Source organism: Diorhabda sublineata, chromosome 1 (assembly GCF_026230105.1).
Source record: "Diorhabda sublineata isolate icDioSubl1.1 chromosome 1, icDioSubl1.1, whole genome shotgun sequence".
In the NCBI taxonomy this organism is placed as follows: domain Eukaryota; kingdom Metazoa; phylum Arthropoda; class Insecta; order Coleoptera; family Chrysomelidae; genus Diorhabda; species Diorhabda sublineata.
The window spans coordinates 23,370,180-23,388,981 of record NC_079474.1 but is presented as its reverse complement, the minus strand read 5'-3'; the positions used below and the strand labels follow the sequence as shown (position 1 = coordinate 23,388,981).

At 31.5% G+C, this 18,802-nt stretch overlaps 2 protein-coding genes across 5 annotated transcripts in view; one reads left to right on the top strand and one right to left on the bottom strand.

The window, feature by feature from the left end:
• LOC130451572 (elongation of very long chain fatty acids protein 7-like) overlaps nt 1-14,438 on the top strand; it is an 82,818-nt gene extending 68,380 nt beyond the window's left edge. For all 4 annotated transcript variants that reach the window (XM_056790674.1, XM_056790698.1, XM_056790688.1 and 1 more), the window contains 4 exons: nt 2,434-2,621; nt 4,789-4,908; nt 9,674-9,916; nt 10,837-14,438. In XM_056790674.1, coding sequence (XP_056646652.1) covers nt 2,434-2,621; nt 4,789-4,908; nt 9,674-9,916; nt 10,837-11,010 — 725 coding nt within the window. In that variant the 3' untranslated portion in view covers nt 11,011-14,438. The remainder of the gene's footprint in view (nt 1-2,433; nt 2,622-4,788; nt 4,909-9,673; nt 9,917-10,836) is intronic.
• The window catches only part of LOC130451610 (protein couch potato), an 889,684-nt gene that overhangs the window by 731,310 nt on the left and 139,572 nt on the right, over nt 1-18,802 (bottom strand). The window lies entirely within an intron of this gene.

Below are 18,802 nucleotides of genomic sequence, written 5' to 3'. Positions count from 1 at the left end.
AATGTTTTTAAAAGTGTAAGAATTGTGATCAACTTGAACCAAAAGTATGTTTAACGAATAGTAATTCAGGGATGACTTAAAGATATTAGAAAAATATAAAAACATGTCCACAACTTTTTTCTCAAACATGCTATTATTTCGGTGAAAGACAAAAATTTAGACTAAATATCACAGAAACGGAATATGCTCTATCTATCTGCCATAAATTCGACTACCAACGCTCTAGGGGAAGTTCATTGGGTACAATTATGCTCATTGGAATAAGAACCTTAGGTACGCAAATGCATCCTTTCCAAGATACAGGGTGTTAAAGTTTTAAAAATAGAACGATTTTCAAATGGTGTGATCGATTGTTGTTGAAACTTTGGCATTCTTAAAGGACGTACTACCAGACTTTTAGAAGAAGTTACTGTTTATATACGAAATATGATATTTTAACATGTTGGAGCTTCTGTCTCAAATGTACGACTTAAATGACACTTATGGATAGAACTGGATAGGTCATGATGAGCCAATTGGTTGGCTAACTAGGTCTCCAGATCCTACTCCCCTTGATTTTTTTCTATAGAAGCATATGAAATTTCTCTTCTATTAGAGTTTACAAGGAGCAATAGAAGAAATTTCTAATATACCTCATGCTTTTCGCAACGTGCACTCATTAATGCTGCGAAGAATCGGGACTTGTGTAATCGAATGAGATGAATAATTTGAGCACTTGCATTAATTTATTGTGTTTCGCCTATTTAGTTTTTAAGACTTATTAATTAAATTAAACTAGAAGAGAACACTGTTTCAAAGAAAACATGTAGTTTAACGAACACAACGAAACTGTTTTGTATTTTTCTATATAATATAAATAGCGGTCACACTTGTTCTCTTATTCATTATCGGTTTCTCAATACATTATTATTGGTTTTATGAGGTTTTTTCTGCTACTTCTACTACCTCCAGTTGAGTTTCGTGAAATCAATTCCAGGAGATTCATCCAACAAGACAACGTGAGCTCTCGCACATTAGTTCAAACAAAAATGTTTTCGACCAGTGAAAATATCGAATTGATGGGTTATACGCTGTAAAGTTCTTGTTTGGCACCCAATGATTTGTTTGTATATGTTATATATGGTTATAAAAATATCCATTATAATAACGAAATATTAGTCAACTTTTTGATATAAATGACACTTTTGAAAATAAACTATTCTAAAAATTAAGCCGAAAACTAATAGGACGCATAAAAGAATATGATATGAAATTTTTGTGGATAAAACCACGTATTGGACTCAGTCACAACGGGCATGTTGACAAACTAGCTTAAGAAGCCATCAGAAGCAGACTGCCAATAATAACAGTATAACCATGGAAGAATGTATAAATTAAACAAAAATTGAGTTGAGATGAGATGAAAGCACTTTTGCATAAGGAAACCGATAAGATATACACAATTATATCTATAAATTCCCAGTCAATGCTGGCATAGGCACCTTCAATCCACGAAGTAGCATAGTCACTATAAGTAGACTCAAGTTTGTGCATCCATGTCATCCAGCATATCTTTATAAATTAAATTTAGCAGGTTCAAACTTGTACGAAGTTGTAACCGTATATGCGACTTGTAACAAATTTTTTTGAATGTAATAAATACATGCAGCATAAGAAGAGATTACATGTATGAGAATCTAATAAAAATTGATATCTTACCTCTATCTAACTTAAAGAGTTCATTAACATTAAACAAGCTGACTATCTTTAACATTCTATTACACCTCATTAGAGAGTGCAATTTAAAACTGTAATCTAGCTAATTTCGTCTCCTCTGTCACTCAATTTAAGAAACCGGTCCCCATCTATACCGTGGCCTTCCTTGCCTTGCCGGAACGACCCCTGGGTGTGAAATATGTACACTTAACCAATCCAATTATATAGTGATAACATGTGTGGTGATTTTGGGTTGGTTAGATACACTTGGGACACCTTTGATATATTTAACACTATAGCTCATGGCTAAATATGGACCATGTCCTTCGACCATAGAAAAATGTCTATGTCAAAACTTAAGTAGCAACCCTCGTATACATTACGCTAAAATTAGTCTAGTCATATGAATGTTAGATCTTGGATTAGATATTGAATGTGAATATAGAAATTATCGAGGATTCAAACAAAAAAAATTAGAGATATCAACATTGTTACTCGATTTGTGCGTAATATAGAGGTATATTTGTAAATTCGGTTAAAAACGTGATACTCCTTACACCTTAGGAAATAGATTTCAAATTAGAGATTTCACACTTTTGAATTTATAAACCTAACGTCGTCCATTTTATGATAATTTTATCAATAGATACTTTTATTTTCGTTTATTTCAGCTTGTGCCTAGTCGTAAGTAGTTGCATCCATTATTCGATAAAAATAACCTCTTTACTTTTATTATAGATCCAAAGAATGAAGACTTGTTTTGTTGTACATTCACCTTCATATGTACATTTATACCGGCATACTTCGCCATTGTCAAATATATTGGACCAGCCTTGATGAAAAACAGACAACCTTTCAACTTAAGGAATGTTTTAATTTTTTACAATTCTATTCAAATCATTTTAAATTTATACATATTTTATCAGGTAAGTTATATCAGTTGATTAAAACAATAGTCGCTATATATAATAGTTTTAAATAAATTCATCTTCCGCATTGGTTTGAATATGGAACATAATTAAAAAATATGATGAATAAGGCAGTTATGAATGTGAACATTACACGATTATTCCACGTATTTACATATTTCTATTTTACGCTGTTCATAATTATTAGAGTGTATGCATTTCAAGTCAAGTTTATGTTAATTCAATGCCACTTGAATGTAATAGTATCTTCATTATTCAATGAAGGAGTAATAGCCATTACTCGTGAATGGAAAGTTAAACTTTTTCTGCAGTTATCAAAAGAAAAACAATTTTTGTCAATGATAATCACAACAATTGCAGTTATTAAAGTAACAGATAAAACTTTTTTACCAGCTATATTATAAGTAGTACTTCCTGCAGCAGTTGTACTTGTAATATTGTTAACACTTTGGATGATATAAATATTCTTAGTTAATGGCTGTCACAATTTTTTTCTTTGTTCTAATTTGTTATTTGTATTGTCGTGAATACAAATTTCAGCAGCTGTGGTTAATTTCAATTCTCCTAATCTATACACATTTGTAATGTCATTACACCCGCTCACGCAAATTTTGAAAACATACCACCCATTTCTTTAATCATAACAGCTAACTTATTTATTTCATTTTTTCAAATTATGTAGCCACCATTTTATTAATTAATAGTGCGATGCTGGTGCTCTTTTGAAAAAATTATACAGTTCTTTCGGTGTAAAATTCTTGTTTTTTTGGTTCGATCGCCTTTGGACTGCTTTTTAAGAACCCTTCAAAAACTTCGTATAATTTTCTAGACGGATGTTATTATCAATGACCAGAGTATTTTTTAGCATTGAGGCGATAAATACTTCACGTTTAATTTATCAAGGTAGAGGAATGATGCATTTTCAGAAAAAAACCTGGTTTGCGTTGTTAGAATAGTAGTAGTAGTAGTAGTAGAATTCTCATTGAATCTAAGAAGCAACTATTAGACAAGCAGCAAAGTGCTTCATTATGGTAGTTGACAAACTATTGAAGCAATCGACTCCATCCTTTTTTTTATCTAAGAATAAAACACAAGAGGGTGAATACCATTAAACTCGAGTAGTTCGAGTGGTACCTACCGAAAATCAAGCATAAAAGGGTGAATACCATTAAACTCGAGAAGTTCGAGTGGTATCTACAGTATGAAGATGCCTATGGATATTGATCTAGAAATTCTGAAGGTTAAAGTAATCGGGAAAGACGTGCACTTCTCCAAAGAAAGTAGTCCCGATAAATTGACGTTCTGGGCTTCTTCAGATGAACTCAGTACTCATAAGACACGTCAGCCTGTCAAGTATTTTTTGCAAATGCTCTATGTGGGATTATGTTGGACGGCTCAGAAGAGCATCTGCCGGAGTAATATCTGGGTAGCCTTGGTATGCTTGGGAACCGAGCACCAAATGTACGAGGATTACTACTACTAATCTGGGCCTTGTAAAAGACTAGAATCTGTTGCGCGGTATATAGCACTTTAGTATTGAAATATTTTTGTTAAGCTGCCTTAGATAATTCGACCACGTGACTTTGCCAGGACATTTTGCTTCGAACCTCAACACCCAACAAGAGAATTTGCGGCGATGGTGATAAATAGCAGCCTGAGTCTTTGCCGCATTGAATTTAATCAGACTGCTTCCACACCACACCAGAATCTTTCTGAGATCAGAATTTATGGTGTGCTATTTTCGGCTATACTGTAGATCAGGTTTGTAGTTTTCTCGACTAGTTCGTTGATGTACAGGACAAGATGTATCACTGAAAATACTAGCGTTGACTTCAAACCTTTCTGAGATATGGTCATCGATAGCGAATTCGATGGTTCGGTCTTGGAAAAATCTACTAAGACTGTTGTTATGTAACGACGAGAAATTATACTTTTAATGAATCAAGAAGGTTGGCATGCCAAACCCTGTCAAAAGCCTTTTATATGTCATGATGATTGACAATAATAAAACCGTAGTTTTAGTCTAGGCTACAACTCACAAAGGCATTCTATTGAACTTACTGGGGTATAGAAAAATGCTCTTATAAGAATCGTTTCGAGAGTAACGGTTCGTGAGAATGTCGACTTTGTTGAATGTTTATTCATCATTATCAATATTTTTTAGACCATTATAGTGTATCTAGGATCTCCAGATGTGATATGTATCCAAACTACCGAAGATAAAGTATTTTCAAAGTTGAAAAGAGAATATTTCTACCTTAAAATGTTAGACTGCGTTGAAACCGTAAGTATTTTTGCAATTTTGTTATAATAGAGAAAAAATTAACGAATCCACCTTGATATAAATAATTTATTACCGGTCACAAACATAACATTGGACTATACTTGACCCAAAAACAAATAGATTTCACGGAAAAGAATAATTCAGTAGATGCCGCTACATTCATTTATTCCACTGTCCATTTATTGCCGTTTTTCCATTTCCTCTTCCCACTCCCAGTTTCTCTTTTGTATCTTCACATTTTTAGCTCATCTTATGATTGATACTATAGTCTCATTTCTACAATCATATCCTATACTTTTCTGTTCCAGTATTGATTGATCTAATTATGGTAGATATTTTTTTGTCACTTGCCTTGTCATCCATATTTTTGTCTACTGTTTTCAATTTTAAAATTATTTTATTCAATATTTATTTCCACAGGCTCTATTTCTCTATATAAAAACGTTGTTTTCTGATGTTTTTATGCTCTTGACTATCTTGTCCGAAAGAATAAATAATAATTAGCTTGGTCCATTGTGTTATTCCTCTGTCCATTTACACTTATCTGATATTTGCGGTGCTTTCTTACTTGTACATTTTATATCAAAACTGCTATTTCCTAGTTCCAATTTCAAACAGTATCTCAGTATCTTGTCATTTTCTCATTGTATTTGTTCCTTTTTCTCAGATTTGGTGTTTCTCTTATGATTTTTAGACAATTACTCATATCAAATAAAAAATTCGTACAAATTATTTCTTTAAAATTAATTATTTGCACTTCACTCTATGAAGGAATAATTACTAAAATATAATTACATACATTTTATATAACTGGTTCGGCACTAAGTCGGCTCGCTTTCCTAATTTTTGTTTTATAAATATTGCTTCAAATTATAATAAATAAATATTTTATGTGAAGTTGCTTCCAAACTATCAGAATTTCGTCAATTCTTAGACTTCTCAATAAACGAAATATTCAACTCACCAAAGGTCTAACAATGTTCTTTGCATATTCTGATAAGGAAACTTATCTGATAAAACACATAATTCCGTTTAGGTTACTTTTTCTCTATGAACTGCGATAATTCAGATTTAACGCACTTTTTTTTATATTTTGGCAGTTGTAAAATTTGCAACAACTGAAGAATAACAACTAAAAGATATCGCCAACCATACCAATATTTTCGATTGGAACTTTTTGTGTCTTTTGAAAGATACTTACTTTCGGTCGGGTCGGGTTTCCGACCATAATGAGTCTTATTAATCGCCGGTTAACTCGTCGCCTATAATGATTCCCAAACCTTGAACGAGCGAGTACTCATTGTCATTGAAACTTCTAAGTTTCGATTTTTGTTGCCTTCATTGCTTGTCAGAATATTTGAGTGCCGATTTTTTTTATTGTTGAACTACACTCTGTTCTTTTAGAATTTTGCTCGCACATTTCTTAACGATTTTGAATTTTCTGCCCAATTTCCGCAAACTGACTACCAGTTTTTCGTGTGCCACCTAAACCAAAGCTCTTCTTCTTGGTATTTTTTTTTCATTTTTCTCCCTGATTCTAACTTTCCTCAAATTGTAAGTAAGTAAAAAGTACCTGTTTCAACACGCCAACAGATATAGTGAATTGTTTTCCTGGCTAATCCCATTCCCAAGTGATTACCCGTAAACGATTTCTTCAAATTTCGATTTTCATCATAAGACTTTGCAATTATTTCACGTCGTTCGTTTTCTTTCAGAAACAAAGACTTAATGTTTATATTTGTAAGATTTGACAAACAATAACATTCTCAGTCAACCCTTACTTCAATACTTGGTGAAAGCCTTCAATATATTATACATAACAGGTCAACAGGACTTATAGGCATAAGACTTGAAGTTGTTCTACTGCTTTACTCCATCTATTTTTGTTCATGGCTGCTTTACGCCAATTCTCTATTCTTATTCTCTCTAAATCTTCTCTACAGGCTTCTATCCTTTTTTTTCGGTGGACGCCCTCTTTTTCTTTTCGCTCTTTCTCCCCTTAACAAGGATCTTTTCACCCAACTATCGTCCATTCTGGCTATGTGCCTCATCCAACGCAATCTATTTGCTCTAACAACATATCCCATCTCAGCTTGTCCATTCAGTGCTTTGATCCCTGCGTTTGTTCTTCTCCTCTATTCATTTTGCTCCCGCACTTCTCCGAAAATCCTCTTCTTTACCTTTCTCTCTGTGAAAAAATAGTACCATCTTCAAGGTAAAATTCGCAGGTATTTCTATTTAACATGGAATCTTACATTTTCCGTGTAATGAGAATGAAAAAATCTAATGAATAACTAAAAATTGTACAAAACGATTAAAAAAAAATTTGTCTCATGTTTTGCCTTATCTCAGGAAATTTACCATGGTGATGATAATATTTTTTAACACCAACAAGAAGTAGACATTCCAGCGAACAAAAATCCCACCAACCTTCTAATTCTAATTTATTTTTAAAGTCAACTCATTTTCTATTTTGCAACGAGTGTGTTCTGTCAATGCTCTGGGAAAGCTAAGCACTTACTCTCCAATAGTTGTAGGAGGAGCACAATAATAATTTTTATAATGGTATGAACTTTTATATTTATCAAGGGAATAATCAATTTTTTTTTCTTTTAGAGATATATTGGGACTAAATCTCAGATCAAAAGCTTCAAAAAGTTGCTTATAGTATATACATTTTTTTTTTGATACAGCAGAATTTACAATTATCAAAAGTTTCATTTCTACTACTTATGAATCGAATAGAAATGAATTTGCACCAGATCAATAAAAACTTGATGAAATATTTTGCAGATATAACAAAATATTATTCTAATACACAAATAAATCTGTAAAGATATAGCAAATTTTTTTTAGAATGTTGTGAATAGTAGGGTAATGTTATAATACGGTTTTTTACGAAACTCAAACAATAAAAAGCTCCAGCTACATATTAAAGACAGGTGGTCCACAACGAACAATATTAGGTCCTATTATGTTTCTCATTGATCTGAATAAGATGAATTTCGAACTTTCCTGGTGAAATTATGTTCTACGAGGACGATACAACTAATATTCTCACTGGTAAAGCTGGACAAGTCATAAACTCATATGGAAACAATACTGCGACAGATTAGTATATGACTTGATAATAATTGGAAGTATCAAAAACAAAATGCAACAATTTTGGCTCAACTATTTTTAAAGAAGCCAACAACTTTGACATAACATTCCATACTGATGTTTCTTAAAGAGTAGACTGTAATTGCTGATCAATAAATAGTGTCCAGCATAATACATGATACTTCACCAATGTCTACATTGGTCAGAACATATTCATGTCAGTAATAGACTGAGAGCCTCAATGCATATGTTTTATGTTCTTATGGATATTCTTTAACAAAAGAATCTACTTATACTTTGTAAATCATGAGCAGAATCTTCATTGAGATACTGTATAATAGCATGGGAAGAAGCAATTGAAATTACTAGTAAAAATCTAGAAACAACAAAAAATATTATTTTGAAAAAAGACAGTCTATTCACAACAGAGAAATTAGATAATGAATCAAATATACATATTTTAAAACTTTTAGCTAGCTAATTTGGTTATCGAAACGCGCGATAGACAGTGTAATTGTAAGGGTAAAGAGTAAAGTGGTAGTGTATATAGTGTGTTCAGTAGGAATATCATTGCCAAAAATCCCAGCTTAGTGAAAGAAGCTACTCCTTATATTAGGTGAAACTGCTCTCTCATCATTTCTAATTCGAATATACCTAAAAACACTTTTTAGGAACGTTTCAGTACAGCTAATACTTTTTTTTAATTACATATTATCCACAATACGTATTTTGTCGCCTATCATTTCTACTTCTTATTGTCCTGAATACATACTTTCCAAATAGATAGTATATCATTATGAAGAGAGGAGAAGGTATCTACGATATGTAGTGTCAACTCCTTTATTAATTTAGGGGGTGATTTGTGAAATTGACCTTAAATTTCAATTGGCTATATTGTTGCCAGAGCTCATTGGATTTTTAAAGTTTTATGTTAATACAGTATATTACTATCAAGGATTCGACTAGTATCATTACTACTTAATATTGTACTGTGTACAATATTTTCTAAATGCAATAAATGATTTTCAAAGTACATGAATAACCAATAAAAACGACACATGGGACAATGTTGTCGCATTTTATTCATTTTCTAGGGAACGATTAAACATAGAAAACCATGACGTATCAGATAATAAATAACAACCATAATGACATATCTGATAATAAAGTATTGATTGAAAAATTTCCAATATTTCAACCAAAATTTTAAAACAGCAACTAATAATAATAACGATAATAACTAATAGTATTACAAAAAAATATAATTCTAGCAATTAATTGTATTCGGCTATTGATATTAACGTGTAAACTAGTTACTCTAATCGTCCCCAAATATGAAAATCAACGAAATTGAAATCGGGGGATCTAGAAGGCTATGAAATAGGACCTTCACGTCTTGTGCACCTGTTGCCTTAGACATCAATTAGATGTTGTCTCTCTTCCAGCATAAAATAGGGGATGCCCCATCATGCTGAAAATATGTCGCTTGGATAAAAACGTTCTCATTGGGAAGCAAATTCGGCAAAATATTTTGTAGAAAGCCCCAATGGACCTGTTCTCTTAAGGGACCACCCTGTACATTCCAACCTTACTCATAAATTTCAATATAAATTATTAAAAAATAATTTATCTCATTATATTTATTTTTCAATTTATTTTTCAGGTGTTTTTTGTACTTAGAAAAAGCTACAGGCAGATAAGTTTTCTACATTTATACCATCATAGTATGATATTGTTTGGAGCCTGGTGCGGAAATAGATACTATTGGGGAGATTCTGTTCTCATTATTGCTTTTCTGAATAGTTTCGTTCATACAGTTATGTTTGTCTATTACCTCCTGACGTCTCTAGATCCCGAATGGAAAAAAAGCTTAATATTGAAGAAAAACATCACTTTAATACAAATAGTAAGTCATTAAATATATAGTGTATATTGTCGTATTGACAAATAAAACTAAGCTGAATATTTTTTTATTGACAAAATTCACGGTGTAGACTTATTAAATCATTTGAAAACAGCTGAAAACACCATGGTTTCTTAGTAGAAGTATAATTGCTTTTTCAACATTTTGTGACAATCTTTAAACAAACAAAGGCCCCTAGTTGTTCAAAATATTGTAAAATATCAATGAGTGAACATAATAATACAAGGCTGACAACCATAAATGATCTCATCTGATTGTTCAGATGACATTATCGAAAGCCATAATATCGACTGGGAGACAAAAGAACTAATTGAGAGAAATGTGCTGTTGATTATAAAAAGTACATGGAAGGTCATTTTGATCAATACCTATCATATTACTCGATTGTTCGTCGTAGCAAGAAATGGTCGAAAAGTTGAGATCTTTTTTCTTCAATTGTGCGCCAAAGTATGCTTCCAAAGTTTCCAAAGTATGTACTTTATAATAATGTATTACGAAAATACATTTTAAAGTCACGACAATCTAGCAAATGATAAAATCAGATACCATGTATGTTTTTTAAAAAAATAACCAAATTTAAAACGCCGCAATGCTTAGCTAATTATTTTTCAGACAATGAATAGATAAGTATTTGAAAGCTCGGAATATATTAGAGTTGGTGTTTAATTTTGTCACATTTCCACTACGGAAACGCTCATAATCTACCTGGCAAAAACTCAATTCCAATACAAAGAATATAAGCGTTTTCGTAGAAGAATTGTGGCACCAAAGTGTACTAACTTAAATATATTCCAAGCTTTCGAATATTTCGAATTTATCGTTTGGGAAATAATTAGAAATCTTGACGTGGTTACACTCGGGAAACTCTTCCTCACATCTAACAAAATTTTTATTTGTTTTAGGTTCAACTGAATATTATGTGGATATATTTCATCATAACACTTTTGAAACCAAATTGTGTTGGTAAGGTAGATACATTTGTAGCCTACTTATGGATTTTCAACAATATTTTTATGGTTATATTATTTATCCGCTTCTATATTAGAACTTACATTAACAACAAAAAAACAAAATAGAAAAATACAACAATTTATTTCTGATTATACAATTTTAGAATAAGTATCTAATATTTAATAAATGTCCACGTTTCTTGTCTTATCTTAATGAGGAAGTTGAAATATATTAAGCGATTGAAATTATTTCTTGAATAAAAGTTCTCGATTCTTGTTATAGAATTTAAAAATAAAAACAATGATATAGGTATTTTCTTCAAGACATTTTCAACAGACGGAAACGTGATCGCATATAGAAACGTCTATTTTGAGGAGAAAGCTGGCAACTAAAATTTGGAAGGGTTAAAAGGGTTAAAGCAATAATTGTATATACCTGAAGGAGACTATGTTGAAAAATATTTTGGAAAAAAGTAACTTGTTTCTATCGTTTATATTGCGTTTATATAATTTGTTTAGCAAGTAATGTATTTCGTATTTACAACTGATATAAACTGATGTATCCACATTTAGAATGAAATTGTAGGTGAAAATTTATAAAAGTTGTGTTTCTATCCAACGCATCGGAAAAAATTCATAAATATAGGTTTCTTCTAATGGAATTGTCAAGGGAGCAGGATAGTTTTCTGGGAGATCTTTGTACGCTGTCGCAAGCAGAGATAGGGAGGTTTCCTCGTAGGCTCTAAGGAATGAGGCCGTCTCGTAGGAATGCAGGTTGCGAGAAGAGTGTTTTTAATAATGAAATTGTTTGATTCGATAGTGCAAATCAGGTATCTGGCTTGTAGGTGGTTTGGATGGCTCGAAATGGGAGTTATGTAAATATCGCCATAAAGGATATTATTGGAACTGAAACAGCTGTTGTATTGGCATTACCTGAGGATGGTTGAATAAGTTGCAGCAATAGTTTGATCAAACGATTATAGGACGTTTCATCTCAATTTTCGTCCGAGTTCCTTGATGAGACCCTCTCTTCTCCACATTCTATCCAGACGAAGAGCTGGAATATCATGAATATGAATGATGATGTATAGAAAGGGGTAGGCAGGTTCATTGTGGGATATGAGGGTGAATAGTTGAGATAAGTAATAACCGACTTTTTAATGTAAGGAACGATTAGTGATATAAGAATATATCAATTTTATCATCGGATATAATAATCGAATGGTCAGAAACTTTCTAGCAAGTCTAGCAACCTAGAACTAATCGAAAGTTTTCTTGGCATCCTTGAAAACATAGGCGGTGTAGTGATGACGTTGTGACTAGAGTATTTAGGCTTGAGTCCGAATTGGAATTTCGGAATTTATGCTGGTATTCGAGTAAGAATCGTTTTTGAGCATCTCCAACATCTAAGGATGTACGAAAATGCCAAAGAGACGTTGAATAGGCCACAGAGCTAGGAAAAGGCTACTTTAGACATGGAAAACTTTGCCTTGATTGATTGATTCTATCTTATACCATTCTTTCAACGTGTCGTCTGCAAGGATCACGGCCCACTTCATCAGCCTATCATTTCTTTAGCTTTTCTGAGGGTTCCTTGTACTAGTTGAGATTCGTGTTCTAGACTCGGCGAACCACCCTGTTATTTTCATAACGTGGCTCTACTAAAGCGTTTGGCAACTTACATCCCATAATACATTTCTTTTGAAGCTTATAAATTGAGTTGTATTCATCTGATTCAAATCTTTCCAAGTTGGAAGTGTTCTATCTTTCCTACAACATCAAATTGATCATAGTGGCCAACTTAATTAGCTTTTCTACCGATACATTATCTATAAAGTAATTTGGTCAAGTTCCTAGTATATTATAGTGAACTAGGGCGTCGACATGTGATATTCACTTTGTCTAACGAATAACCAAAGGAATATTTTGATGAATGGTTAAATAGAAATTATAGATACATTCATCCTTTCAGTAATTTTAGTGAAGTTCTATCGTATAATTCCCAATAAGCGACAAAATTTTCGAAAAAGCTGTGGAGGTTAACACTATAAAATTTCATATATCATTTCATCCCATCAATATTGAACCTGAAATTAACATATTGCCGTATATCTAAGAACGAAAATTTTTCATACATCTATAAATTTTAATAACAATGGACTGTAGGAAAGTTCGAACTGCTGAAACGTGCAGAATAACGAATTCGCTTCAATAACAATATAAAACTGAACATTTATTTCAAACTACGCAATATAAAATTGCAATACCATTAAATTGAGAAACAAGAATAAAGTGTAAATACGTAAAAATATACAGGGCTTTTTATTCAATTATTTGTCTCAGTATAAGTAGCCGAACATATTTTAGAATATTTTTAAAAATGTATATTCCAATTTTGTTCTCGTATTGGAACTGAATAATTGGAGTTCTTCTCACTAATGCTGCGCTATGGAGATCTCTTGTAGCGCTGTCAAGCCAACTTCAAATAACAGAAATGGCGAGCAGCATCGTGTGTAATATTACACAAACCATTTTTAGTCACATAAGTCAATTTCTATATATTCAGCAATCACACGAATAGTCAGCCTATGGTAGATCAAACTTTTTGGACATTTTTATTCCTTTTTGACGTGGAAGGTCGACCCGAACTTGAATCTATTCAACATGTTCTCAGCCATCTTGCAAACTCTTAAGCTAATCCAAACCAAAGGGATACGACAATAATTCTTTGCTATACACGCAACGCTCTCGTATGCATTACTTTTATTGTTTAACCTACTAATTGATTACAAAAACAAAAGCAAATATTCTCATTGCTTGTTGGAATAGTTGTTATGAAATTGACGATTATTAGATCCAAATAGAAAATAGACATAATTAACGACATTCACAAAATAATAATTAGATTTTTTGTCTATAATAATCAATTAATATTTAAATTTTTACCACTATCGCAATTTTTCAACCGTGAATGTGAGTTGATTGATTTTGTCTTTGAGGTATTCGTTATTAATAGATTGAAATTTTCGAGTTTCTGCAATATACCTCACTTATCCTCTTGATTTAGTATTGGGTGATCTCCCAGACCAAGTGTTAAATTGCTTTTTTAGACGACGCCATCTGAAAGTTGTTCGTTCTGTATTCATTTGCATACCAAAAGTTTCGTTTTGGGTAGTGTAGTGGAAGTGACAGTTCTGTACTGCAAAACACGATCTGGAGTAGAAAACTTCAACTTCTTAGATGTGACTCTAGCTACTTAAATATTAACAGTTGACAGTATCACTTTGATGATTTTGCATTTTTTTAAATTTTGAATTTTCTGAAATTATTTGTTTTATCCAAAGTTTAGTCTAAATTAATGAATAACAATGAATGATGATGAAAAAGAAAACAACAGCAATGAAGAGTTACTGCAATCCACGCCACCTGATCTCACTGAACAAAGCAATGCGGCCGTTCTTAATTCGTTGCCGGATAAATCTGGTGTAAGGTACGAAACACAGTACGAGCGCTTTATGAAGTAGTGTCATATAAAAATTATAAATAAAATATTACTAATTCATAATTATTTTTTTTTATCCTCAGTATAATTGAAAAAAATTTGGATCTTATGCGTCTTTGTTGGACTCGCTTCGCTCGTCTCGCAATTTTCAGACTCGTCCAACAAAGTAGCACTTTCAGTTCTTGGTATACAAATAACTATCAATTGATATTACTCGCCTTGATAAATGATGATCCTATTAATACGATTCCAATCCGCTGCAGCTGCATTCCCACGATATTCAGACTTTGCTTTCCCTCTGTAAAAATATCAAAGCAAATACCGAATGTATGTTGCAGTTTTATTCTTCCAAAGGAGCACGTTCTCCACCTATCATTGTCATGCCTATGGTAAGTGGGACTTTTAAATTGCAAGGCGTTCATAATAGTTACGCTAAACTCAGTTTGATATGACTTATATGTTATCACCTACTCTACATTAACCTTCAAATTCATTCCTGATCACCAATAAATGAATATGGTATAAATTACAAATATACAAAAATTGTTTTATCGGATTGACAATATACTTATTTGGAATTTTATTGTTAACTGATGAGACATCCTCAAAATAGCATAAAATCATTAATACCTGAAGATCAGTACTTGTCTTCAGCAGTTTTTAAAAAAATTTTTGTTAAACGATGTTTTTCAACAACCGTCTAACCCACAATTTATTTATAGTAATACGACATATTGGCTGACGTGTAGGTTAGATGTTTTTTATAAATTTCCGTGTGCATCTTGTCAGAACAAACTCTTCTTTTTCAACACATAGAATAGATCAAGGTAAGTATATGACATATTTATTTGATATTTAACGATCTGTAAAACATAAACAATAAGAATATAATCCTATCTAATTTGATACAGTTAATTCACAGTCATACCGAGTAATATTACAAAGTAATAGTACAAATAATAATTGAATTTGCACATTACATATTTTCATGCCTGTATTGGTGTGTGTACGTTAGACCTTTTCGGCAAATCGTACTGTTAAAATAAAAATTTAAAATGAAGGCTTTTGTAAAAGTCTGAAAACTACGGTTATTTCATTGAAATTATGAACATATCGAAAGGAAAATTACTAGAAAAATAATATTTGACAATTTTAACCAGACTGTGACTCAACTGGATTTTAATAAACCGAACCTACATCATTAAGCAGTCAACGTAACCCTGAAGTAGAAGGTAAACCTAAATACTCTCCTGCTCAACCAAATATGACTCTTCATTCATACCAAATTAGATTTGTTTATTGACACCACTGAACTTATTTGAATCATATTGTCAAAAAGCACTAAACAAAATTCAAGAATTAATAATGTGTATATTTGAAAAATATCAAAGAGGAAGCAGTCAAAGCGCTCAAGCATACTTACATCCTGTATTTTGTAAGTTGGGAATATATAAATACATTCAATTGAAATATTAATAACAATAACTAATACTAATAATATATTGTTTTGTATTCATTTTACGACTGTCATCTGATAAACTAATCTACTACCGAGTCTTTTATTATTTCAAACAATTTTCTTATTCTTAATGCTTTACTGTCATATATTACATTTCAAACTATAATACAAAAATTTTTATAATGTGCACTCACATATGAACGTAATAGAAATTTAGGGTATTATTTTACATTTCCAAATTCACCAACTAATATAATCACACCTATAATAGAATATTTTTAATGAAAATATTCAAAAACACTTGAACTGTTCCAGGCTAAAAGCCCAAATATCAAAACATGAAAAAATCGTGAAGAAAACAGTGCCACTCTCTTGTTCTCTTGTTGTATAATAAAATCTAGTAGTAGCAACCTATTAGTCGTTGACAATAAAATTTTGTATTCGAATGTATTTATGTTTTGATAAAGCAGCTAAGATATACATTCACTGGTACACGCACAATTTGAGGTCACGTTGGAATGAAAATGTGGAGTATGATATTTGCTGTATATCTATTATGAAGTTTTATTCTGATTCCAAAAGTAATACTTGTTGCAAAGGCATACACACACACACACACACACACACATATATATATATATATATATATATATATATATATATATATATATATATATATATATATACAGCATGAGTATTTATATTGCATTAATAACAATACAATAATTATCGGCTGTCATTAAAGGAGAATTAAAAAAGGTATTCATGTTAGATAGAAGAAAAATCAAAATTTTGATATATATTTTGTTCGTGTCTCCTATTATATTTTTTAAAGAGAGGCTAATCATCGTTTTCTATTTGAAAAGTTAATTCTTTATAGATAAAACAAAATTTAATGATATGAATCTAAAAGTCTCGAACAAAAATGAACTTCCGATTTTGCGAAATATTAATAAAGAATTCCTTGATTATAGAAAATAATCCCATTTTTACTTACAAAGCTTTGGTTGCCCCTCAGCTCCCTCCAAAGAAAATTTTAAACAAAAAATGAAGCAGATAAAAGGAACATACAAATTTTTTATGTAAACCTATTGTTTTGGACCCAAACCCAAAAGGATAGGTTTACGTCAAAAAATATATGACCTTTTCTAAAATCAGTATTTTCAAAGATACGAGTTGTTGGTTAAATTGTTATAAACTCTGATTGGGACTAAGGGACAAATGAAGATTTTTTATTTTATGAAATATATTTACGGATTATCATTCCCAATCCAGGACAAGTTTTTAAGTTTAAGTTTGAAAATTTCAGGAAGTATTATCTTTTCTACTGCAGCCAAAACGTATTTGATATACAGGATGTTTCTAAATTAATGCAACAATATTCAGAAGATGATTGCTCGTATGAAATTGAGATGGATTTTTCTTATAACAAAATTTTTTCAGACCACCCTTCTCTTAGATATCACCATTAAAAGGTATCAAAAATTTATAATTTTCTTAGTGGAATTTGGACAAACATTAAGTGAACACGATAAATGAATTGTCGAAGTGACAGCAGCCAACTTTTCTTCTTCTTCTCATGCCGTCTTCTCTTTGAAGGTTGGCGACCTCGTTTTTAAATGCGTCTCTGTCCCTCACAACATGAAAGAATTCTCGGACGCCGAAATTTGTCCATTCTCTTATGTTAGGGAGCCAGGATTTCTTCTTCTTGCCGATGCCTTTTCTTATCTTGATAATTGTCAATAACTTTCTTTTGCAATCAATGCGTCTTAGTACTTCATCGTTAGTGATTCTGTCAGTCCAGGGTCCACGCTGTACAGGAGTACTGACCACACATAACACATAACATTCCATGAATCCTATTCTGACATGGAGATTTAAATTTTGGTTTGAAACATTGACGAGCACTTGAGAATGCCTTTCGAGCCATTTTAATTCTTGATTTTTTCCTCTGGATCCATTTGAGCGTTTATGCCTGAACCAAGATACTTGGTACTTTTCTGAAACTATGTAATTAAAAACAAGATAGAGGTGATTATTTCCAATATTCATTATGAATCGTAATAAATTTCAAATCTGTATTGTTTTCCACTCAATTTACTAAGAAAATTATAAATTATGGTGTATGTATTTTTTTTTGGTGAAAAAATTTAAGAATAAAGAATATTTTTGAATATAGCCAAGTTTGTAAGTAATAATATTGTTTCATAAAACTTCATCTCGGAAAAAAATTTTGTTATGAAATAAAATAAAAATTTTCAATTTCATCCGCGTATAACGTAACAGGAATATTAAGAAAAATCTCTGGTTAATCCTTTTCTAGTGCACGAAACTCAATGCATTTTGATTTCCAGCGATCCTGAAATTTTTTGAAAATATTAGTCACCACCTTTTAAGAGTGATATCTCGGGAAGGAGTGGGCTGAAGAAATATTGATATAGGAAAAACCCATATTAATTTCATACGTGCAATCACCTCCTGAGTTTTGTCGCATAAATTGAGAAATACTTGTATATTAGATCAAATAACTAGTTGAGAACAAGGAAAACAAAATATTTTGCGAACGAGAGAGATATATAACAATTATTACAAGAGTTATTTAATTCACATTTACATTTTATTCTCATTCAAATATATGACTGTAAAAAAACTAACATTCATTCAATACTCTCTGTTTTATAAGTTATTTGCCTTATAATTTTCATAAATTTCTTGCCTGAGATAAGTTTTATTGTTCTGCCATTTTGATATATTTCATAACTAATGTATAATCCCCGAAGACAAGCAAATTCATTCAAAGACATAAATTAAAAATTGTATCGACTTATATTGAATCGAAGTATGTATTTCTACGAACAAATTTGGTAAAAATGTGAGATAGAATAGATCTTTGAAAACTAAATAACTCAAAAATAATAAAATATAGAATATTAAGAGAAAATCAAAGTACATATTGT